At 44.7% G+C, this 24,873-nt stretch overlaps 2 protein-coding genes across 3 annotated transcripts in view; both read right to left on the reverse strand.

Annotated features, from left to right (window-relative positions):
• Positions 1-2,642: 2,642 nt before the first annotated feature.
• Positions 2,643-10,575, reverse strand: LOC149984438 (uncharacterized). 2 transcript variants are annotated; one of them, XM_090223810.1, is made up of 4 exons: positions 10,454-10,575; positions 4,010-4,091; positions 3,758-3,882; positions 2,643-3,582 (listed from the first exon to the last, which is right to left on the reverse strand). In XM_090223810.1, the coding sequence occupies exons 2-4, from the start codon at positions 4,080-4,082 to the stop codon at positions 3,463-3,465; spliced, it is 318 nt and encodes a 105-aa protein (XP_090079936.1). In that variant the 5' UTR covers positions 4,083-4,091; positions 10,454-10,575; the 3' UTR covers positions 2,643-3,462. The 2 variants fall into 2 exon arrangements, with proteins under 2 accessions (XP_090079936.1, XP_090079934.1); XM_090223808.1 differs by having other exon boundaries at positions 4,010-4,092; positions 10,457-10,517.
• A 7,253-nt stretch (positions 10,576-17,828) lies between these two features.
• LOC110520794 (tripartite motif-containing protein 46) overlaps positions 17,829-24,873 on the reverse strand; it is a 28,887-nt gene continuing 21,842 nt past the window's right edge. Inside the window, exon 11 of the mRNA XM_090230560.1 lies at positions 17,829-20,756. Within this exon, the coding sequence (XP_090086686.1) occupies positions 20,339-20,756 (418 nt within the window). The 3' untranslated portion in view covers positions 17,829-20,338. The remainder of the gene's footprint in view (positions 20,757-24,873) is intronic.

Consider the following 24,873-nt stretch of genomic DNA (forward strand, 5'->3'; position numbering starts at 1 on the left):
GCCCCAGAATGCATTTTTCGTCACACCACTCTGGGACTTGAGGTGCCACCTCTGGATAGGAGATTGACAAATCAAATCGTATTGGTCACATACACGTATTTAACAGATGTTAATTTGGGTGTAGTGAAATTCTTGTGTTCCTAGCTCCAACAGTGCAGTAGTACCTGCAACAGTGCAATAGTACCTGCAACAGTGCAGTAGTACCTGCAACAGTGCAGTAGTCACACAGACTGAGAGACACGTACTTAAAGCTGCAATATGTAACTTTTTGGGAGACCCGAACAACTTTACATATGTTATAGATCTGTCATTCTCATTGGAAGCAAGTCTAAGAAGCTGTAGATCTGTTCTATCTGCTCTATTTCTATGTTTTCCTTTCTTAAGTGTCGTTTTAGCATCTTTTACTTCTCTTAATCAGACAGCTAATAGTCTTGTCTTATCCTCCCTCTGTTGTCTGTTGGTAGTGATGGACAAGGCTAGCTGTGCTCCCCTCTTTGCACATCAGATATTTAATAGGTCAGTTAAAGCTGGGATTGACACCTGCCAGACTATGACCTCAGGGAGAGGGGTAGGGGTCAGACTGTTGCTCCTGTAACAGTGGAGATCAGACTTCACAGAATATAAAGAGTCAGACATGTTGTTTTTCTGCTGTTAGTGTCCAACTGTCTTGTCTCACACACACACACACACACCCACACACACACACACACACACACACACACACTCTGACCTTCACTTTTCTGACTTTCCTGTCCCTCCTTTTGTCCATGTAAGTGCATGTGCAGTTGCTGCGTGGGGGATTTATGGACAACAATGTGCAGACAGCAGCAGCCAGTGTGTTTCTATTCCCAGTTTAACCAGGGTTCTGTCACTGGAATGCCGCTCTCTTTCTGTTGACTTACATCAGCATTCTTCACTCAGGTCATTCAGCTTACACAGCTGAAGGCCTGTCTGTCTGTCTGTCTGTCTGTCTGTCTGTCTGTCTGTCTGTCTGTCTGTCTGTCTGTCTGTCTGTCTGTCTGTCTGTCTCTGTCTGTCTCTGTCTGTCTCTCTCTCTGTCTCTCTCTGTTTCTCTTTTTCTCTCTCTATGTCTCTGTCTGTCTATCTCTCTCTCGCTCCCTCTATGTTTCTGTCTGTCTCGCTCTCTCTCTCTCTCTCTCTCTCTCTCTCTCTCTCTCTCTCTCTCTCTCGATGTCTGTCTCTCTCTCGCTCCCTCTATGTTTCTGTCTGTCTCGCTCTCTCTCTCTGTCTCTCTCTCTCTCTCTCTCTATGTCTCTATGTCTTTCTCTCTCTGTCTCTGTCTGTCTCTCTCTCTTTCTTACTAATATTGTACAACACAGTATGCCCTCAGGGCTTTACGTCCCAGGTCTGACTGTCCTGTTTCACCTCTACTCCTCTCCTGTCCTCTCCTCTCCTCTAATGGTGTACAGGAATTCAGTTTGACAGACAGACACCTCCGTCTCTAGTGGCCGACAGAGAGAGGAGAGACATTGTGAAATGTAGTTAGTAAACTGACAGAGACCAGGCAACAGTGGAAACCTTGTAAACCTTGTGACTTGAATTAAACCACCACTTCATTGGCAGAACAAATCGGTGTGAATGTTCTTTCTGCTGATTCATATTGGTGAATTATTACCCATCACCCTGAAAGATAATGGATGTGTGATGATTATGATGATCATTAAACTGCAACATTTTGTTCAACAATAGATAGTAGATAGATTTCCTCCTAGAGCCCGTTCTACTATAGACTCCAGTAGCCTCTTCCCTCTCCGAGGCCTGATCTGGTAAAGGAGTTATATACAGAATCCCACTGAATTATCTTATCTGCTCAGACAAACAGGTGGTGGATTTAACAGCCAGGTCTCCCGTGATACAAGTCAGTATTCAACGTCCATCCATGTCTAAGGACATCGGGAGATGACGTGGAAACTGGACACCAGGGGCTACAGTGAGCGCTGTTACATTCAAATAGGTTTCGGTTTGCTAGGACGTTGTGTAGCATCTGCCTCTATTTGAAAAGGTTGCAAGTTTGAATCCAGCGATAGAAAGTTATTTAAAATGGTTGTTGTTTTAAGCATATACCAAACCTTAACCCTTACCTTAACCATTCAGAGTTAATACCTTAACCATTCATTAATGCCTAACCTTAACCCTTACCTTAACCATTCAGAGTTAATACCTTAACCATTCAGAGTTAATACCTTAACCATTCATTTTTGCCTAACCTTAACCCTTACCTTAACCATTCATTAATTCCTAACCTTGACCCTTACCTTAACCATTCAGAGTTAATACCTTAACCATTAATGCTATTCTTTAAGAATTTGGAGTTAATACCTTAACATAACCCTAACCTTAAAAACTATGAGTTAATGTCTAAACTTACCCTTAAACACATCGAAATTTGACATTTGGAACAACTTCAACATTTGACCCTTTGAGAAACATAGATGAACAACATATTCTGACCTGGCTGCTATAAGAGTTGACAGACACAGAGGATTTAAAGCAGTTGTTGCTGCAGTGGGATAATTCAGGGTCACACAGAGTGTTTCTAGGTAGTCTTAAACACATCTACTGTGAAACAAAAGTATATACCTCACACACATGGTTATGGGCTTAAAGAAAGAAGACACCTGTACCATGTCAGATATAGAGTTTATAGTTTGCATCTCAATATTACACTTTATATACAAAACCGTTTGACATAGAAACACCAGATTTTGTTAATTAATTAAGAAATTATGAAAAATATGAATAACATTCCACCCATAAGGCCACTAGGTAATGTAACTGCAGGAAAGGGCTACATCTTTGTGGAGAACCAATAATGTTTTTCTAGTCAGAGTAAGACACACACACACCCTGAGGAAGTGGTCCTGTCTGAAAAAGCTAGATCACCTCTGTGTGTGTGCGTGTGCGTGTGTGTGTGCGTGCGTGCGTGCGTGTGTGTGTGTTAGACATACAGATGTGCTGATGGCAGAAAACAGGAGACACAGCTGTTGAGGGAACTGTGGTGTTTTGCTTGGAATACTGATGCTATCGCACAGGTGGCTAGTGGCACCTTGATTGGGGAGGATGGGCTCATAGTAATGGCTGGAATGAAATCAGTGGTATGGTATCAAATACATCAAACAGTTGGTTTCCTTGTTATGAGCCATCCTACCCTCGCCAGCCTCCTAGTATTCTGCACTGTAGGCACTTCAAGTAAGCCACTACTCATCTGTAAATAATCCTACATGGATACAAGAGGTGTATCTCATACTTCGTTGTTATAGAATTAGTTATTCACACGAAGTAAAGTGGGTTGTGAGATTAAATGACTACAAGCAGTAGACAGATTTATTCATCAGGAATGTGTGTATGTTTCAGGTTTTGTGATCTATATTACATTTTCTATGTGTCAGATATTGTTAGGCCCATCATAAGCCCAGATTTATTATATATTTCCAGTGTTGTCTAGTGGCCGTCTTTGGTGATGAATTTGACCAGATCTGCAAACTCCATCATGTCGAGCTTGTGATCTCCATTTCCATCATAAGCCACAATGAACTCCTCCAGCAGCTGATCATTCAGCGCCTACAGAGAGAGAGAGACACCAAGACATAGAGAGAGAGAGACAGGAAGAGAGAGAGGGAGAGAGGGTGAGAGAGAGAGACATAGAGACATAAAGAGAGAGAGAGAGAGTTTAGGATTCTGCTCTCTCAGTTCAGTACACACACAAAAGCACAAGCACACATACACACACACACACCTGGACCTGGCTGAACTCATTGGAAAGGAGGCTGCGGAGCTGTTCGGTGGTGAGAGATTCTCCGTCTGAGCTGTAGCTGAGGAACAGAGCTCTCGTCATGGGCCTGCTGGAGCCCTGCGGAGTGGCTTGAGGGAGATAGAAAAGGGAAGGGGGTGAGACACTTATTGCTCTTAGGAATGTCCATCCTCCCATCCAGCAAAGACAAATACAAAGAAAAATGTGTTAAATAAGGATACTATTTTGACTGCTCACTTTTCTCAGTTTGGGCCATGGAGACAAGACAAGAAAGAGCCAGCACTGCCCCCAAGTGGCGGAGAAATGCCATTGCAGTAACCTGTAAAAGGCAATAAAAGATATTCAAAATGGGCCTTTGTATTTATTTATTTTTTATTTTCACCTTTATTTAACCAGGTAGGCTAGTTGAGAACACGTTCTCATTTACAACTGCGACATGGCCAAGATAAAGCAAAGCAGTGTGAACACACAACAACACAGAGTTACACATGGAATAAACAAACATACAGTCAATAACACAATAGAAATAAATAGGCCATAGTAGCGAATAATTACAATTTAGCAAATTAACAGATAGATGAGACGATAATGATGTGCAAGTAGTGATACCGGTGTACAATAGAGCACAAAAGTAAATAAAAACAATATGGGGATGAGGTAGGTAGATTGGGTGGGCTATTTACAGATGGACTATGTACAGCTGCAGTGATCGGTTAGCTGCTCAGATAGCTGATGTTTAAAGTTAGTGAGGGAAATATAAGTCTCCAGCTTCAACGATTTTTGCAATTCGTTCCAGTCACAGGCAGCAGAGAACTGGAAGGAAATGCGGCCAAAGGAGGTGTTGGCTTTGGGGATAACCAGTGAGATATACCTGCTGGAGCGCGTGCTACGGGTGGGTGTTGTTATCGTGACCAGTGAACTGAGATTAGGCAGAGCTTTACCTAGCATAGACTTATAGATGACCTGGAGCCAGTGGGTCTGGCGACGAATATGTAGCGAGGGCCAGCCGACTAGAGCATACAGGTCGCAGTGATGGGTGGTATAAGGTGCTTTAGTAACAAAACGGATGGCACTGTGATAGACTGCATCCAGTTTGCTAAGTAGAGTATTGGAAGCTATTTTGTAGATGACATCGCCGAAGTCGAGGGTCGGTAGGATAGTCAGTTTTACTAGGGTAAGTTTGGCTGTGTGAGTGAAGGAGGCTTTGTTGCGAAATAGGAAGTCGATTCTAGATTTGATTTGGGATTGGAAAAGTTTGAGTCTGGAAGGAGAGTTTACAGTCTAACCAGACACCTAGGTATTTGTAGTTGTCCACATATTCTAGGTCAGAACCGTCCAGGGTAGTGATGCTAGTCGGGCGGGCATGGTCTGAAGTTGGACATGGTTGTCTATGAAACTTCATTGTTAGAAATGTGTGCAAAGTTGAACATGAAAGCCCAAGATAGACTGAGATCACACCACCAAATATTACTCACTCAGACACACAGGTACCTACATACCTAAAATATTTGTAAAACCTCACATGAGATATGTAGCTCTTTGACAGAAATACTGTCGCTTGTTTCGCTGTTCCTCTTTTTCCTCCATCTGTTTTACAGATTAAAACCCGTTCTGTCACTTCAAAGCAAAGTGTTGGTGTTCACCTGGCTGGTATTCACCTGGCTGGTATTCACCTGGCTGGTATTCACCTGGCTGGTGTTCACCTGGCTGGTATTCACCTGGCTGGTATTCACCTGGCTGGTATTCACCTGGCTGGTATTCACCTGGCTGGTGTTCACCTGGCTGGTATTCACCTGGCTGGTATTCACCTGGCTGGTATTCACCTGGCTGGTGTTCACCTGGCTGGTATTCACCTGGCTGGTGTTCACCTGGCTGGTGTTCACCTGGCTGGTATTCACCTGGCTGGTATTCACCTGGCTGGTATTCACCTGGCTGGTGTTCACCTGGCTGGTATTCACCTGGCTGGTATTCACCTGGCTGGTATTCACCTGGCTGGTGTTCACCTGGCTGGTATTCACCTGGCTGGTATTCACCTGGCTGGTGTTCACCTGGCTGGTGTTCACCTGGCTGGTATTCACCTGGCTGGTATTCACCTGGCTGGTGTTCACCTGGCTGGTGTTCACCTGGCTGGTATTCACCTGCCTGGTGTTCATCTGGCTGGTGTTCACCTGGACCTGGCTGATATTCACCTGGCTGGTGTTCACCTGGCTGGTGTTCACCTGGCTGCTATTCACCTGGCTGGTGTTCACCTGACTGGTATTCACCTGGCTGGTGTTCACCTGGCTGCTATTCACCTTGCTGGTATTCACCTGGCTGGTGTTCAGCTGGCTGCTATTCACCTGTCTGATGTTCACCTGGCTGGTATTCACCTGGCTGGTATTCACCTGGCTTATGTTCACCTGGCTGCTATTTACCTGTCTGATGTTCACCTGGCTGGTGTTCAGCTGGCTGGTGTTCACCTGTGCCTGGCTGGTGTTCTGCTGGCTGGTGTTCACCTGGCTGGTATTCACCTGGACCTGGTATTCACCTGGCTGATGTTCACCTGGCTGCTATTTACCTGTCTGATGTTTATTGGCTGGTGTTCAGCTGGCTGGTGTTCACCTGGACCTGGCTGGTGTTCACCTGGACCTGGCTGGTGTTCACCTGGCTGCAATTCACCTGGCTGCAGTTCACCTGTCTGATGTTCACCTGGCTGATGTTCACCTGGCTGATGTTCACCTGGCTGCTATTCACCTGTCTGATGTTCACCTGGCTGATGTTCACCTGGCTGATGTTCACCTGGACCTGGCTGATATTATGATGTTACTCAGTGATTATTATGATGTTACTCAGTGATTATTATGATATTACTCAGTGATTATTATGATGTTACTCAGTGATTATTATGGTGTGATTATTATGATGTTACTCAGTGATTATTATGATATTACTCAGTGATTATTATGATGTTACTCAGTGATTATTATGATGTTACTCAGTGATTATTATGATGTTACTCAGTGATTATTATGATATTACTCAGTGATTATTATGATGTTACTCAGTGATTATTATGATGTTACTCAGTGATTATTATGTTACTCAATGATTATTATGATATTACTCAGTGATTATTATGGTGTGATTATTATGATGTTACTCAGTGATTATTATGATGTTACTCAGTGATTATTATGATGCTACTCAGTGATTATTATGATGTTACCCAGTGATTATTATGATGTTACTCAGTGATTATTATGATGTTACTCAGTGATTATTATGATGTTACTCAGTGATTATTATGATGTTACTCAGTGGTTATTATGATGTTACTCAGTGATTATTATGATGTTACTCAGTGATTATTATGATGTTACTCAGTGATTATTATGGTGTGATTATTATGATGTTACTCAGTGATTATTATGATGTTACTCAGTGATTATTATGATGCTACTCAGTGATTATTATGATGTTACTCAGTGATTATTATGATGTTACTCAGTGATTATTATGATGTTACTCAGTGATTATTATGATATTACTCAGTGATTATTATGATGTTACTCAGTGATTATTATGATGTTGCTCGGTGATTATTATGATGTTACTCAGTGATTATTATGATGTTACTCAGTGATTATTATGATGTTACTCAGTGATTATTATGATGTTACTCAGTGATTATTATGGTGTTACTCAGTGATTATTATGATGTTACTCAGTGATTATTATGGTGTTACTCAGTGATTATTATGGTGTGATTATTATGATGTTACTCAGTGATTATTATGATGTTACTCAGTGATTATTATGATATTACTCAGTGATTATTATGATGTTACTCAGTGATTATTATGATGTTACTCAGTGATTATTATGATGCTACTCAGTGATTATTATGATGTTACTCAGTGATTATTATGATGTTACTCAGTGATTATTATGATGTTACTCAGTGATTATTATGATGTTACTCAGTGATTATTATGATGTTACTCAGTGATTATTATGATGTTACTCAGTGATTATTATGGTGTTACTCAGTGATTATTATGATGTTACTCAGTGATTATTATGATATTACTCAGTGATTATTATGATGTTACTCGGTGATTATTATGATGTTACTCAGTGATTATTATGATGTTACTCAGTGATTATTATGATGTTACTCAGTGATTATTATGGTGTTACTCAGTGATTATTATGGTGTTACTCTGTGATTATTATGATGTTACTCAGTGATTATTATGATGTTACTCAGTGATTATTATGATGTTACTCAGTGATTATTATGGTGTTACTCAGTGATTATGGTGTTACTCAGTGATTATTATGATATTAATCAGTGATTATTATGATGTTACTCAGTGATTATTATGATGTTACTCATTGATTATTATGATGTTACTCAGTGATTATTATGGTGTGATTATTATGATGTTACTCAGTGATTATTATGATGTTACTCAGTGATTATTATGATGCTACTCAGTGATTATTATGATGTTACCCAGTGATTATTATGATGTTACTCAGTGATTATTATGATGTTACTCAGTGATTATTATGATGTTACTCAGTGATTATTATGATGTTACTCAGTGGTTATTATGATGTTACTCAGTGATTATTATGATGTTACTCAGTGATTATTATGATGTTACTCAGTGATTATTATGGTGTGATTATTATGATGTTACTCAGTGATTATTATGATGTTACTCAGTGATTATTATGATGCTACTCAGTGATTATTATGATGTTACTCAGTGATTATTATGATGTTACTCAGTGATTATTATGGTGTTACTCAGTGATTATGGTGTTACTCAGTGATTATTATGATGTTACTCAGTGATTATTATGATGTTACTCATTGATTATTATGATGTTACTCAGTGATTATTATGGTGTGATTATTATGATGTTACTCAGTGATTATTATGATGTTACTCAGTGATTATTATGATGCTACTCAGTGATTATTATGATGTTACCCAGTGATTATTATGATGTTACTCAGTGATTATTATGATGTTACTCAGTGATTATTATGATGTTACTCAGTGATTATTATGATGTTACTCAGTGGTTATTATGATGTTACTCAGTGATTATTATGATGTTACTCAGTGATTATTATGATGTTACTCAGTGATTATTATGGTGTGATTATTATGATGTTACTCAGTGATTATTATGATGTTACTCAGTGATTATTATGATGCTACTCAGTGATTATTATGATGTTACTCAGTGATTATTATGATGTTACTCAGTGATTATTATGATGTTACTCAGTGATTATTATGATATTACTCAGTGATTATTTTGATGTTACTCAGTGATTATTATGATGTTGCTCGGTGATTATTATGATGTTACTCAGTGATTATTATGATGTTACTCAGTGATTATTATGATGTTACTCAGTGATTATTATGATGTTACTCAGTGATTATTATGGTGTTACTCAGTGATTATTATGATGTTACTCAGTGATTATTATGGTGTTACTCAGTGATTATTATGGTGTGATTATTATGATGTTACTCAGTGATTATTATGGTGTTACTCAGTGATTATTATGATATTACTCAGTGATTATTATGATGTTACTCAGTGATTATTATGGTGTTACTCAGTCATTATTATGATGTTACTCAGTGATTATTATGATGTTACTCAGTGATTATTATGATGTTACTCAGTGATTATTATGATGTTACTCAGTGATTATTATGATGTTACTCAGTGATTATTATGATGTTACTCAGTGATTATTATGATGTTACTCAGTGATTATTATGATGTTACTCAGTGATTATTATGGTGTTACTCAGTGATTATTATGGTGTGATTATTATGATGTCACTCAGTGATTATTATGATGTTACTCAGTGATTATTATGATGTTACTCAGTGATTATTATGGTGTTACTCAGTGATTATTATGATATTACTCAGTGATTATTATGATGTTACTCAGTGATTATTATGATGTTACTCAGTGATTATTATGATGTTACTCAGTGATTATTATGATGTTACTCAGTGATTATTATGATGTTACTCATTGATTATTATGATATTACTCAGTGATTATTATGATGTTACTCAGTGATTATTATGATGTTACTCAGTGATTATTATGATGTTACTCAGTGATTATTATGATGTTACTCAGTGATTATTATGATGTTACTCAGTGATTATTATATAGTTACATGCTACAGTCAGGTGTGTCTTGAGCTATTCTGGTGGCCCATTATGAGACTGTGGAACATTGATTGTCAGAACAACGGCTGCCTGGGCGGATACACTGCCAATCCAGTTCTGGCAGTTTGGCGCTTGGCAGCATATACACACGTTGACATGCGCAAATAATAACACTCCTGTTTACCTGGCATTTAAACTGGGCAAAGCCAAGTGCTGAGAGCCATTTCCCACATATATTGTCCCATTAGTCTATGAAAATATGACAACTTTATAATAAAGCCCATGCCAGGCCCATCTGGAACATTCTCATATGACAGACATACTATTGGCATTGTTCGGGCACAGGGAGAGAACACATGAAAACGGAGACAGATGTGTGAGAAAGAGAGGAGAGGGAAAGAGAGAACACACATGCCCAGGTTCATGTGTTTTCTCAGAGGAGATCAGGTGTAGCTAGCAGCAGGTGTCTCTTACCTGTATGAGGCTGGTCAGGTTGTGAGGACCGGAGATTACCAGAGGGAGTGTGTGTGTTCTATTTAACTACCTGGATACTTCCTGCTCCTTCTCTGTTGCTTTGACAACAGCCACAGAGGCAAGGCTTTGTTTTTAACCCTCACTCCCTTCTCCCTCCCCTCCAAGTTAACTCCACCTTGTGGATCTAGGTGAACAGACTATGGTGAGGACTGTACCTAGACCTCCAATTAATAATAATAGTAACTCTAGCAGCTAGTCCTTTGGTAACCATGGTGATATTTCTGATACCTTGCTGCTTTATATTTGCTTACCTTTGAGTCATTTATCAGACGCTCTTATCCAGAGTGACTTACACGAGCAATTAGGGTTTAGTGCCTTGCTCAAGAGCAATCTATCAATTTTTCACCTAGTTGGCTCAGGGATTCAAACCAGTGACCTTTCGGTTACTGGCCCAACGCTCTTAACCACTAGGCTACCTGCCGACCCTACTTATTAGAGGACACAAAACAGACAGAAAGAAGTAACAGGTTTGATTGTCCCAGAGGGAACAGCATCAGATAAACATGACCTGCTTTTGGTCTGTGCAAAATGTTCCCTGTTTTATTACACTGCCAAGGCTATCTGGAACTTTCCACAGAGGACACGTGTCAACATCTCATGTATTGGTTCAATAAGACCAGTGTGTATAAAGAAGAGGACTGAGCCCAGTAGACTACATTAGATCTGAAGAGGTATTGTTTCAGAATGAGGGGTGCTGGAGCTCTGCTTGTGTTGCTGTACTGTCTGTCTGGGACACGGAGAGAGTAGAGGGGACAGAGAGAAGGATATCACTGAACAGGGTCACAGTGAAGGATGAGAGAGCAGGGAGAGTGATGCTGAACCGTTGACCACCCAGCCTGACATCTGGACTGAACTGAAGGGGTATCATCGGATGGGGCCACAGTGTCTCCTGACCCCTCCTGTCTCAGCCTCCAGTATTTATGCTGCAGTAGTTTATGTGTCGGGGGCGGGGGTCAGTTTGTTATATCTGGAGTATTTCTCCTGTCTTACCTGGTGTCCTGTGTGAATTTAAGTATGCTCTCTCTAATTCTCTCTTTCTCTCGGAGGACCTGAGCCCTAGGACCATGCCTCAGGACTGCCTGGCATGATGACTCCTTGCTGTCCCCAGTCCACCTGGCCGTGCTGCTGCTCCAGTTTAAACTGTTCTGCCTGTGGCTATGGAATCCTAACCTGTTCACCGGACGTGCTACCTGTCTCAGACCTGCTGTTTTCAACTCTCTAGAGACTCTTCATGATCGGCTCTGAAAAGCCAACTGACATTTACTCCTGAGGTGCTGACTTGCTGCACTCTCGACAACTACAGTAATTTCCGGACTATAAGCCGCTACTTTTTCTCCACACTTTGAACCTCGCGGTTTATACAATAACGCGGCTAATTTATGGATTTTTCCCGCTTTCACAAGATTCATGCCGCCAAAAAACTGAGCACCGTCACATAATGTGACGTAAATCGAGCGTGCTCAAACTTCCCATCATTCTGATTACGGTAGTAATTTTGTCACCCTCATCATGGCAAAGACACAGAGAAAAGCATATGATGCAGCTTTCAAGTTGAAGGCGATCGATCTGGCTGTTGGAAAAGGAAATAGAGTTGCTGACAGCACGGAGCATTGTCAAAAAATCCACTATCATCAACGGGTTTCGAAAGGCTGGACTGCTGCGTGTTGAAGAGGGCAGCGATCCAACATCGGATGAAGCAATTCTGAGGCTATTCAACTCCGACACCGAAGGAGATGACTTCAGTGGTTTCAGTGCACAGGAGGAGGAAGATAGTGACCAATGACTTTCTTGGTAGGCTACTGTTTACTGCTATTTTTTTATATTTTTGTTACATGCCGTGTTTTGTTAAAGCCTATTTATTTTTGTTACAAGCCATGTTTCGTTTAAAGGCTGTGTAAAGTTAATTTGTTTCAATGTACCGGTAGGCACCTGCGGCTTATAGACATGTGCGGCTCATTTATGTACAAAATACATATTTTATAATAATTCAGTGGGTGCGGTTTATATTCAGGTGCGCTTAATAGTCCAGAAATTACGGTACTGTGATTATTATTATTTGACCATGCTGGTCATTTATGAACATTTGAACATCTTGGCCATGTTCTGTCATAATCTCCACCCGGCACAGCCAGAAGAGGACTGGCCACCCCTCATAGCCTGGTTCCTCTCTAGGTTTCTTCCTAGGTTTTGGCCTTTCTAGGGAGTTTTTCCTAGCCACCGTGCTTCTACACCTGCATTGCTTGCTGTTTGGGGTTTTAGGCTGGGTTTCTGTACAGCACTTTGAGATATCAGCTGATGTACGAAGGGCTATGTAAATACATTTGATTTGAAGGAGCTGAGGAACATGGTGGAGGAACAGGGAGAGGAGCTGAGGAACATGGTGGTGGATCAGAGAGTGGAGCTGAGGAACATGGTGGTGGAACAGAGAGTGGAGCTGAGGAACATGGTGGTGGAACAGAGAGTGGAGCTGAGGAACATGGTGGTGGAACAGAGAGAGGAGCTGAGGAACATGGTGGTGGAACAGAGAGAGGAGCTGAGGAACATGGTGGTGGAACAGAGAGAGGAGCTGAGGAACATGGTGGTGGAACAGAGAGTGGAGCTGAGGAACATGGTGGTGGACCAGAGAGAGGAGCTGAGGAACATGGTGGTGGAACAGAGAGAGGAGCTGAGGAACATGGTGGTGGAACAGAGAGTGGAGCTGAGGAACATGGTGGTGGAACAGAGAGAGGAGCTGAGGAACATGGTGGTGGAACAGAGAGAGGAGCTGAGGAACATGGTGGTGGAACAGAGAGAGGAGCTGAGGAACATGGTGGTGGAACAGAGAGAGGAGCTGAGGAACATGGTGTTGGAACAGAGAGTGGAGCTGAGGAACATGGTGGTGGACCAGAGAGTGAAGCTGAGGAACATGGTGGTGGAACAGAGAGAGGAGCTGAGGAACATGGTGGTGGAACAGAGAGAGGAGCTGAGGAACATGGTGGTGGAACAGAGAGTGGAGCTGAGGAACATGGTGGTGGACCAGAGAGTGAAGCTGAGGAACATGGTGGTGGAACAGAGAGAGGAGCTGAGGAACATGGTGGTGGAACAGAGAGAGGAGCTGAGGAACATGGTGGTGGAACAGAGAGTGGAGCTGAGGAACATGGTGGTGGACCAGAGAGAGGAGCTGAGGAACATGGTGGTGGAACAGAGAGAGGAGCTGAGGAACATGGGGGCCAGAGTGACAGCCAGTAAGTGCTGAAGTGCTGAAGAGAGAGAACTCAGGTAAAGAAGGGCGTTTGTGTATAATAATAGCAAATTCAGGATGTAAGGCAATTGGAACTTCAACCCTAGTCCCTGCAAGTGTCAGTCCAACGTCTTAGCCATAACACCAAGAGATCCAAACTTTTGTACCACGGGCACTACACTATGTTCGTTGCATGTGGGTTAGCTTCTTTTTCATTCAGTAGGGATTAAAAAGCCTCATGTTATTGTAGTTTGAGACCGGACTGAGTGCCTGTAAGAGCCAGGTGGAGGAGCTGAAAGGAGAGGTGGAGGAGCTGAAAGGAGAGGTGAAGGAGCTGAAAGGAGAGGTGGAGGAGCTGAAAGGAGAGGTGGAGGAGCTGAAAGGAGAGGTGGAGGAGCTGAAAGGAGAGGTGGAGGAGCTGAAAGGAGAGGTGGAGGAGCTGAAAGGAGAGGTGGAGGAGCTGAAAGGAGAGGTGGAGGAGCTGAAAGGAGAGGTGGAGGAGCTGAAAGGAGAGGTGGAGGAGTTAAAAGGAGAGGTAGAGGAGCTGAAAGGAGAGGTGGAGGAGTTAAAAGGAGACGTGGAGGAGCTGAAAGGAGAGGTGGAGGAGCTGAAAGGAGAGGTGGAGGAGTTAAAATGAGAGGTAGAGGAGCTGAAAGGAGAGGTGGAGGAGCTGAAAGGAGAGGTGGAGGAGTTAAAATGAGAGGTAGAGGAGCTGAAAGGAGAGGTGGAGGAGTTAAAAGGAGAGGTGGAGGAGCTGAATGGAGAGGTGGAGGAGCTGAAAGGAGAGGTGGAGGAGCTGAAAGGAGAGGTGGAGGAGCTGAAAGGAGAGGTGGAGGAGCTGAAAGGAGAGGTGGAGGAGCTGAAAGGAGAGGTGGAGGAGTTAAAATGAGAGGTAGAGGAGCTGAAAGGAGAGGTGGAGGAGCTGAAAGGAGAGGTGGAGGAGTTAAAATGAGAGGTAGAGGAGCTGAAAGGAGAGGTGGAGGAGTTAAAAGGAGAGGTGGAGGAGCTGAATGGAGAGGTGGAGGAGCTGAAAGGAGAGGTGGAGGAGCTGAAAGGAGAGGTGGAGGAGCTGAAAGGAGAGGTGGAGGAGCTGATATGTGCTAGTTCCTGAAATAGAACATCATCCACATAACACCTCAATGTAACTGTTGAATTGTTTATTCCTTTTTGTCATGACGTTTACAAACATTCTGCCAGCATGGAAAAGTCTAAATGAGGGAGATGCTACAGTCTAAAGTCATTCAAGTGCTGTAAGGTATAAGACTGTATTTTACAACCAGGATCATTAAGGACAGACAGAACAGAAAGCATGGTTGTTACAGCCAGACCTCCGAGCAACAGATTGGATTGGACTGGACTGGACTCTCTCTATATAAATATCAGTGGAGGCTGCTGAGGGGAGGACGGCTCATAATAATGACTGGAATGGAGTGGAATAAAACACATGAAAACCATGTTCTTGATACCATTCCATTCACTCCATTCCAGCCATTATTATTAGCTGTTCTCCCCTCAGCAGGCTCTACTGATATATATACAGTACCAGTCAAAGGTCTGGACATACCTACTCATTCAAGGGTTTTCTTTATTTTGACTATTTTCTACATTGTAGAATAATAGTGAAGACATAAAAACTATGAAATAACACATATGGAATCATGTAGTAACCCAAAAAGTGTTAAAGAAATCAAAATATATTTTATATTCTAAAAAGTAGCCACCCTTTGCCTTGATGGCAGCTTTGCACACTGTTGGCATTCTCTCAACCAGCATCATGAGGTAGTCACCTGGAATGCATTTCAATTAACCTCTTTGGGCTAGGGGGCAGTATTTTGACACCTGGATGAAAAGCGTGCCCAAAGTAAACTGCCTGTTACTCAGGCCCAGAAGCTTGGATATGCAAATAATTGGATAGATTTGTATAGACAACACTCTAAAATTTATAAAACTGTTAAAATAATGTCTGTGAGTATAATAGAACTGATATGACAGGCGAAAACCTGAGGACAAACCATCCAGAAAAAAAAAGAATTCAGCCCACCACTGATTCCAATGGCTGTCATGTTTAATATGAAGAGAAAACATCCAAGATTGCAGTTCCTAGAGCTTCCACTAGATGTCAACAGTCTTTACAAAGAGTTTCAGGCTTGTTTTTGGAAAAATGAGCTAGAATTTGTAGCTTTTCTAAGTGGCTCCCATTTTCGCTGTAGTGTTTTAATGAGCGTGGATGAGAGCACGTACTTTGTTGTTTATCTCCGGTAAAGACAATAACGATTCTCGGTCTTAAATTTTATCGTTTATTTATGTATTAGGGTACCTGAGGTTTGATTATAAACGTTGTTTGACTTGTTTGGAGAAGTTTATTGGTAATGTTTGGGATTCATTTTGTATGCATTTTGAAGGAGGGAAACTAGTGGATTATTGAATGAAGCATGCCAGCTAAACTGAGTTTTTGGAGATATAAAGAAGGACTTTATCAAACAAAAGGACCATTTGTGATGTAGCTGGGACCTTTTGGAGTGCCAACAGAAGAAGATCTTCAAAGGTAAGGCATTTATTTTATCGCTATTTCTGACTTTTGTCGCGCACCTGCCTGGTTGGAAAATGTTTTAAATTATTTTGTGTGCGGGGCGCTGTCCTCAGATAATCGCATGGTGTGCTTTCGCCGTAAAGCCTTTTTGAAATCTGACAGAGCAGCTGGATTAACAAGAAGTTCAACTTTTTTCTGATGTATGACACTTGTATTTTCATGAATGTTGAATATTACTATTTCTATAATTTGAATTTCGCACTCCTGTTGTCGAGGTGGGTCGCTAGCGCCACATCTAGCACAAAGAGGTTTTAACAGGTGTGCCTTGTTAAAAGTTAATTTGTGGAATTTATTTCCTTCTTAATGCATTTGAGCCAATCAGTTGTGTTGTGACAAGGTAGGGGTGGTATACAGAAGATAGTCCTATTTGGTAAAAGACCAAGTCCATATTATGGCAAGAACAGCTCAAATAAGCAAAGGGAAACGACAGTCCATCAAGACTTTACAACATGGCTCTCATGAGGACAGCCACAGGAAAGGAAGACACAGACGTACTTCTGCTGCAGAGGACAAGTTCATTAGAGTTAACTGCACATCAGACTGCAGCCCAAATAAACGCTTCGCAGAGTTCAAGTAACAGACACATCTCAACATCAGCTGTTCAGAGGAGACTGCGTGAATCAGGCCTTCATGGTTGAAATTCTGCAAAGAAACCACTACTAAAGGACACCAATAATAAGAAGAGACTTGCTTGGGCCAAGAAACACGAGCAATGGACATTAGACTGGTGGAAATCTGTCCTTTGGTCTGATGAGTCAAAATTTGAGATTTTTGGTTCCAACTGCAGTGTCTTTGTGAGAAGCAGTGTTGATAAACGGATGATCTCTGCATGTGTTGGTCCCACCGTGAAGCATGGAAGAGGAGGAGTGATGGTGTGGGTGTGCTTTGCTGGTGACACTGTCTGTGATTTATTTAGAATTCAAGGCACACTTAACCAGCATGGCTACCACAGCATTCTGCAGCGATACACCACCCCATCTGGTTTAGTGGGACTATCATTTGTTTTTTAACAGGACAATAACTCAACACACCTCCAGACTGTGAAAGGGCTATTTGATCAAGACTGATGGACTGCTGCATCAGATGACCTGGCCTCCACAAATATATTTGTTTAACACTTTGGTTACACTTTGGTTACTACATGATTCCAAATGTGTTATTTCATAGTTTTCATGTCTTCACTATTATTCTACAGTGTAGAAAATAGTAAAAATACACTTTTGACACGTACTGTGTATATATATCTCCCTCTCTCTTTGTCTCTCACTCTCTCTCACACACACACGTAAACACATGCATTCAAGTAGAAATACACACTCTCTCACACACACACACACACTCAATATACTGTATGAATACTGACAGTCTGAGCCTCGACCCTGTAAGATCTATCTTTTTAGTAATAATCTGTTGAGTAAAAATGTATTATTGCCAGTCATAATAATCATAAAAGCTATGAATAAAAAGCTATAAAACAGTATAAATATTCAGCCAGCTCAGATGAGAATGATAAAATAAGTATTATAATTTTAATTCAGGTGAACACACACACATCCTAAATCTTCCCATTGACATCAACGCATGATTTACGCAAAATCCTTTCTATCCATAATGTGTAAATCCCATTCATCTCTATTTTGTCTGAAAATATAGAATAGATATTTATACCCTCTTGATTTGTAATACATGTTTGAAGCTTATGAGAGAATCTTCCACAATGTGAGCATTTTGGTTTGGTTTCAAACAATAAGATCTATGTGAAGTGCAGGTAGCATGAGCTCTAACAGATAACGTCCACTCATGAGTCATTTACCAGTTAACGTCCACTCATGAGTCATTTACCAGTTAACATCCCACCCATGAGTCATTTACCAGTTAACATCGCACTCATGAGTCAATTACCAGTTAACATCCCACCCATGAGTCATTTACCAGTTAACATCCCACCCATGAGTCATTTACCAGTTAACATCCCACCCATGAGTCATTTACCAGTTAACATCCCACCCATGAGTCATTTACCAGTTAACATCCCACCCATGAGTCATTTACCAGTTAACATCGCACTCATGAGTCATTTACCAGTTAACATCCCACCCATGAGTCATTTACCAGTTAACATCCCACCCATGAGTCATTTACCAGTTAACATCCCACCCATGAGTCATTTACCAGTTAACGTCGCACTCATGAGTCATTTAACAGTTAACGTCCCACTCATGAGTCATTTAACAATAAACGTCCCACTCATGAGTCATTTAACAATAAACGTCCCACTCATCAGTCATTTAACAGTTAACATCCCATTCATGAGTCATTTAACAGTTAACGTCCCACTCATGAGTCATTTAACATCCCACTCATGAGTCATTTAACAGTTAACATCCCACTCATGAGTCATTTAACAGTTAACATCCCACTCATGAGTCATTTAACAGTTAACATCCCACTCATGAGTAATTTAACAGTTAACATCCCATTCATGAGTCATTTAACAGTTAACATCCCACTCATGAGTCATTTAACATCCCACTCATGAGTCATTTAACAGTTAACGTCCCACTCATGAGTCATTTAACATCCCACTCATGAGTCATTTAACATCCCACTCATGAGTCATTTAACAGTTAACGTCCCACTCATGAGTCATTTAACGTCCCACTCATGAGTCATTTAACAATAAACGTCCCACTCATGAGTCATTTAACAATAAACGTCCCACTCATCAGTCATTTAACAGTTAACATCCCACTCATGAGTCATTTAACAGTTAACGTCCCATTCATGAGTCATTTAACAGTTAACGTCCCACTCATGAGTCATTTAACATCCCACTCATGAGTCATTTAACAGTTAACATCCCACTCATGAGTCATTTAACAGTTAACATCCCATTCATGAGTCATTTAACAGTTAACGTCCCACTCATGAGTCATTTAACATCCCACTCATGAGTCATTTAACAGTTAACATCCCACTCATGAGTCATTTAACAGTTAACGTCCCACTCATGAGTCATTTAACATCCCACTCATGAGTCATTTAACAGTTAACATCCCACTCATGAGTCATTTAACAGTTACCATCCCACTCATGAGTCATTTAACAGTTAACATCCCACTCATGAGTCATTTAACAGTTAACATCCCACTCATGAGTCATTTAACATCCCACTCATGAGTCATTTAACAGTTAACGTCCCACTCATGAGTCATTTAACATCCCACTCATGAGTCATTTAACATCCCACTCATGAGTCATTTAACAGTTAACGTCCCACTCATGAGTCATTTAACGTCCCACTCATGAGTCATTTAACAATAAACGTCCCACTCATGAGTCATTTAACAATAAACGTCCCACTCATCAGTCATTTAACAGTTAACATCCCACTCATGAGTCATTTAACAGTTAACGTCCCACTCATGAGTTCTATAACAGAAAACGTCCACTCATGAGTCATTTAACAATAAACGTCCCACTCATGAGTCATTTAACAGTTAACATCCCACTCATGAGTCATTTAACAGTTAACATCCCACTCATGAGTCATTTACCAGTTAACGTTCCACTCATGAGTCATTTACCAGTTAACATCCCACTCATGAGTCATTTAACAGTTAACATCCCACTCATGAGTCATTTAACAGTTAACATCCCACTCATGAGTTCTATAACAGAAAACGTCCACTCATGAGTCATTTAACAATAAACGTCCCACTCATGAGTCATTTAACAGTTAACATCCCACTCATGAGTCATTTAACAGTTAACGTCCCACTCATGAGTCCTTTTCAGATGCAACACAGCAACAGTTGGAATCACAGAATACACGTATCCTGATGTAACCTGCAGAACGCTTTATAATCCCCTGGATTCCGGGACATTGACATTCTTCTATTCTGCATAATGTACATCATCAACAGTTGCAGACATTACAAATGAAACCTAAACATAAACAAGTAAACATCAAGTTGATGAAGGGTCTTTCCACATCATTCCACTCCATACTTCTTCAGTTACCTAAATTGGTGGCGCGTGATTGGATGGTGACCCTTCTGTGCAGTGGCTCCTCTGTGCTCCGATTGGCCACCAGCTCCTGCAGCTGCAGTGCCCCTCCACCAATGAAACAAAAGGCCGGGCACACAGGGGCAGAGCAATCCACATGCCCCTCCCACAGGGTGCGCAGCGAGTGGGCGTCGTAGAACGTGACCCGTCCCTTTTCGAAGTCCAGACAAACCCCCAGGCGCGGGGGCAGGGGGGCAGTAGGAGGACCATGGTTGTTCCCATGGGTACTATGGGTACTGTGGTGTAAGTTTGCTGCCCCCTGGGGTAAGAGGACCTTGCCCATGCCCATGGTGAGGAAGCAGAAGGGAGGGGAGGAGTCTGGGGAATCCTCAGCCCCACTGTCATGGCCACTGTCTGGGTCATAGCTGGAGAGAGGGAAGGGGTCGGGGAGAGAGGGGAGGGGGAGAGAGAGGAGGGGGGAACGGGAAGAGAGAGGGAAGGGGTCGGGGAGAGAGAGGGGAGGGGGAGAGAGAGGAGGGGGGAAGGGGAAGAGAGAAGGGTGACCGGGGAGTGAGGAAGAGGGAGGACGGGGGAGACTGAGTTTACTTGGTTAGTTTTAGTGTCATTGGAACCACTTCTTTACTACCCCATACCTCTACCTCCCTCTGTCCCCCTACCTCTGTCACCCCTACCTCTACAGAGGTAGGTTGGACAGAGGGAGGTAGAGGTAGGGGGACGGACTCTGCCCCCCTACCTCTGTACCCCTACCTCTACCTCCCTCTGTCCAACCTACCTCTGTCCCCCTACCTCTACCTACCTCCATCTGTCCCCCTACCTCTACCTACCTACCTCTGTCCCCCTACCTCTACCCCCCTCTGTCCAACCTACCTCTGTCCCCCTACCTCTACCTACCTCCATCTGTCCCCCTACCTCTACCTACCTCCATCTGTCCCCCTACCTCTACCTCCCTCTGACCACCCTCCTTCTCCATCCCTACCTTTACCTCCCTCCCTCCGTCCCCCTACCTCTACCTCCCTCTGTCCCCCTACTCTACCTCCCTCTGTCCCCCTACCTCTACCTACCTCAATCTGTCCCCCTACCTCCCTGTCTCCACACCCTCTCCATCCCTACCTCTACCTCTATCTGTCCCTCCTACCTCTATTTCCCTCTGTCCCCCCTACCTCTACCTCTATCTGTCCCCCTTCCCTCTCCATCCCTACCTCTACCTCCCTCTGTCCACCCTCCTTCTCCATCCCTACCTCTACCTCCCTCCGTCCCCCTAACTCTACCTCCCTCTCTCCCCCTACCTCTACCTCCCTCTGTCCCCCTACCTCTACCTCCCTCTGTCCCCCTACCTCTACCTCCCTCTGTCCATCCCTACCTTTACCTCCCTCTGTCCCCCTACCTCTACCTTCCTCTGTCCCCCTACCTCTACCTCCCTCTGTCCCCCTACCTCTACCTCCCTCTGTCCCCCTACCTCTAACTCACTCTGTCCCCCTACCTCTACCTCCCTCTGTCCCCCTACCTCTACCTCCCTCTGTCCCCCTACCTCTACCTCCCTCTGTCCATCCCTACCTCTACCTCCCTCTGTCCCCCTACCTCTACCTTCCTCTGTCCCCCTACCTCTACCTCCCTCTGTCCCCCTACCTCTACCTCCCTCTGTCCCCCTACCTCTAACTCACTCTGTCCCCCTACCTCTACCTCCCTCTGTCCCCCTACCTCTACCTCCCTCTGTCCCCCTACCTCTACCTACCTCCATCTGTCCCCCTACCTCTACCTACCTCCATCTGTCCCCCTAACTCTACCTACCTCCATCTGTCCCCCTACCTCTACCACCCTCTGTCCCCCTACCTCTACCTACCTCTGTCCCCCTACCTCTACCTACCTCTGTCCCCCTACCTCTACCTCCCTCTGTCCCCCTACCTCTACCTCCCTCTGTCCCCCTACCTCTACCTCCCTCTGTCCCCCTACCTCTACCTCCCTCTGTCCCCCCTACCTCTACCTCCCTCTGTCCCCCTACCTTTACCTTCCTCTGTCCCCCTACCTCTACCTCCCTCTGTCCCCCCTACCTCTACCTCCCTCTGTCCCCCTACCTTTACCTCCCTCTGTCCCCCTACCTCTACCTACCTCCATCTGTCCCCCTATCTCTACCTCCCTCTGTCCCCCTACTCTACCTCCCTCTGTCCCCCTATCTCTACCTACCTCCCTCTGTCCCCCTACCTCTACCTCCCTCTGTCCCCCTACCTTTACCTTCCTCTGTCCCCCTACCTCTACCTCCCTCTGTCCCCCCTACCTTTACCTCCCTCTGTCCCCCTACCTCTACCTTCCTCTGTCCCCCTACCTCTACCTCCCTCTGTCCCCCTACCTCTACCTCCCTCTGTCCCCCTACCTCTAAGTCACTCTGTCCCCCTACCTCTACCTCCCTCTGTCCCCCTACCTCTACCTCCCTCTGTCCCCCTACCTCTACCTCCCTCTGTCCATCCCTACCTCTACCTCCCTCTGTCCCCCTACCTCTACCTTCCTCTGTCCCCCTACCTCTACCTCCCTCTGTCCCCCTACCTCTACCTCCCTCTGTCCCCCTACCTCTAACTCACTCTGTCCCCCTACCTCTACCTCCCTCTGTCCCCCTACCTCTGTCCCCCTACCTCTACCTCCCTCTGTCCCCCTACCTCTACCTACCTCCATCTGTCCCCCTACCTCTACCTACCTCCATCTGTCCCCCTAACTCTACCTACCTCCATCTGTCCCCCTACCTCTACCACCCTCTGTCCCCCTACCTCTACCTACCTCCGTCCCCCTACCTCTACCTACCTCTGTCCCCCTACCTCTACCTCCCTCTGTCCCCCTACCTCTACCTCCCTCTGTCCCCCTACCTCTACCTCCCTCTGTCCCCCTACCTCTACCTCCCTCTGTCCCCCTACCTCTACCTCCCTCTGTCCCCCTACCTCTACCTCCCTCTGTCCCCCTACCTCTACCTCCCTCTGTCCCCCTACCTCTACTTCCCTCTGTCCCCCCTACCTCTACCTCCCTCTGTCCCCCTACCTCTACCTCCCTCTGTCCCCCCTACCTTTACCTTCCTCTGTCCCCCTACCTTTACCTTCCTCTGTCCCCCTACCTCTACCTCCCTCTGTCCCCCTACCTCTACCTCCCTCTGTCCCCCTACCTTTACCTTCCTCTGTCCCCCTACCTCTACCTCCCTCTGTCCCCCCTACCTCTACCTCCCTCTGTCCTCCTACCTTTACCTCCCTCTGTCCCCCTACCTCTACCTACCTCCATCTGTCCCCCTATCTCTACCTCCCTCTGTCCCCCTACCTCTACCTCCCTCTGTCCCCCTACCTCTACCTCCCTCTGTCCCCCTACCTCTACTTCCCTCTGTCCCCCCTACCTCTACCTTCCTCTGTCCCCCCTCCATCTGTCCCCCTTCCCTGTCCATCCTCTACCTCCCTCTGTCCCCCTACCTCTACCTCCCTCTGTCCCCCTACCTCTACCTCCCTCTGTCCCCCTACCTCTACCTCCCTCTGTCCCCCTACCTCTACCTCCCTCTGTCCCCCTACCTCTAACTCCCTCTGTCCCCTTACCTCTACCTCCCTCTGTCCCCCTACCTTTACCTTCCTCTGTCCCCTACCTCTACCTCCCTCTGTCCCCCCTACCTCTACCTCCCTCTGTCCCCCTACCTCTACCTCCCTCTGTCCCCCTACCTCTACCTCCCTCTGTCCCCCTACTCTACCTCCCTCTGTCCCCTACCTCTACCTCCCTCTGTCCCCCTACCTTTACCTTCCTCTGTCCCCCTACCTCTACCTCCCTCTGTCCCCCCTACCTCTACTCCCCTCTGTCCCCCTACCTCTAACTCCCTCTGTCCCCCTACCTCTACCTCCCTCTGTCCCCCCTACCTCTACCTCCCTCTGTCCCCCCTACCTCTACCTCCCTTTGTCCCCCCTACCTCTACCTCCCTCTGTCCCCCTACACTCTACCTCCCTCTGTCCCCCTACCTCTAACTCCCTCTGTCCCCCTACCTCTACCTCCCTCTGTCCCCCTACCTCTACCTCCCTCTGTCCCCCCTACCTCTACCTCCCTCTGTCCCCCTACCTCTACCTCCCTCTGTCCCCCCTACCTCTACCTTCCTCTGTCCCCCTACCTCTAACTCCCTCTGTCCCCCTACCTCTACCTGTCCCCCCTACCTCTATCTGTCCCCCTTCCCTCTCCTTCCCTCTCCATCCCTACCTCTACCTCCCTCTGTCCGCCCTCCCTCTCCATCCGTACCTCTACCTCCCTCTGGCCCCCCTACCTCTACCTCTATCTGTCCCCTCCCTCTCCATCAGTCCCTCTACCTCCCTCTCCAGCCCTCCCTCTACCTCCCCTTCTGTTCCCCCCCTCCCTCTCCATCCCTCCCTCTACCTCCCTCTGCCCCCCTCCCTCTCCATCCCTCCCTCTACCTCCCTCTGTCCCCCTCTCCCATCCCTCCCTCTACCTCCCTCTGTCCCCCCTCTCTCTCCATCTCTCCCTCTACCTCCCTCTCCCTCCCTCCCTCCCTCTACCTCCCTC

The sequence above is a fragment of the Oncorhynchus mykiss genome, chromosome 3 (genome assembly GCF_057628025.1).
Source record: "Oncorhynchus mykiss isolate SJ-2025 chromosome 3, ASM5762802v1, whole genome shotgun sequence".
Lineage (NCBI taxonomy): Eukaryota > Metazoa > Chordata > Actinopteri > Salmoniformes > Salmonidae > Oncorhynchus > Oncorhynchus mykiss.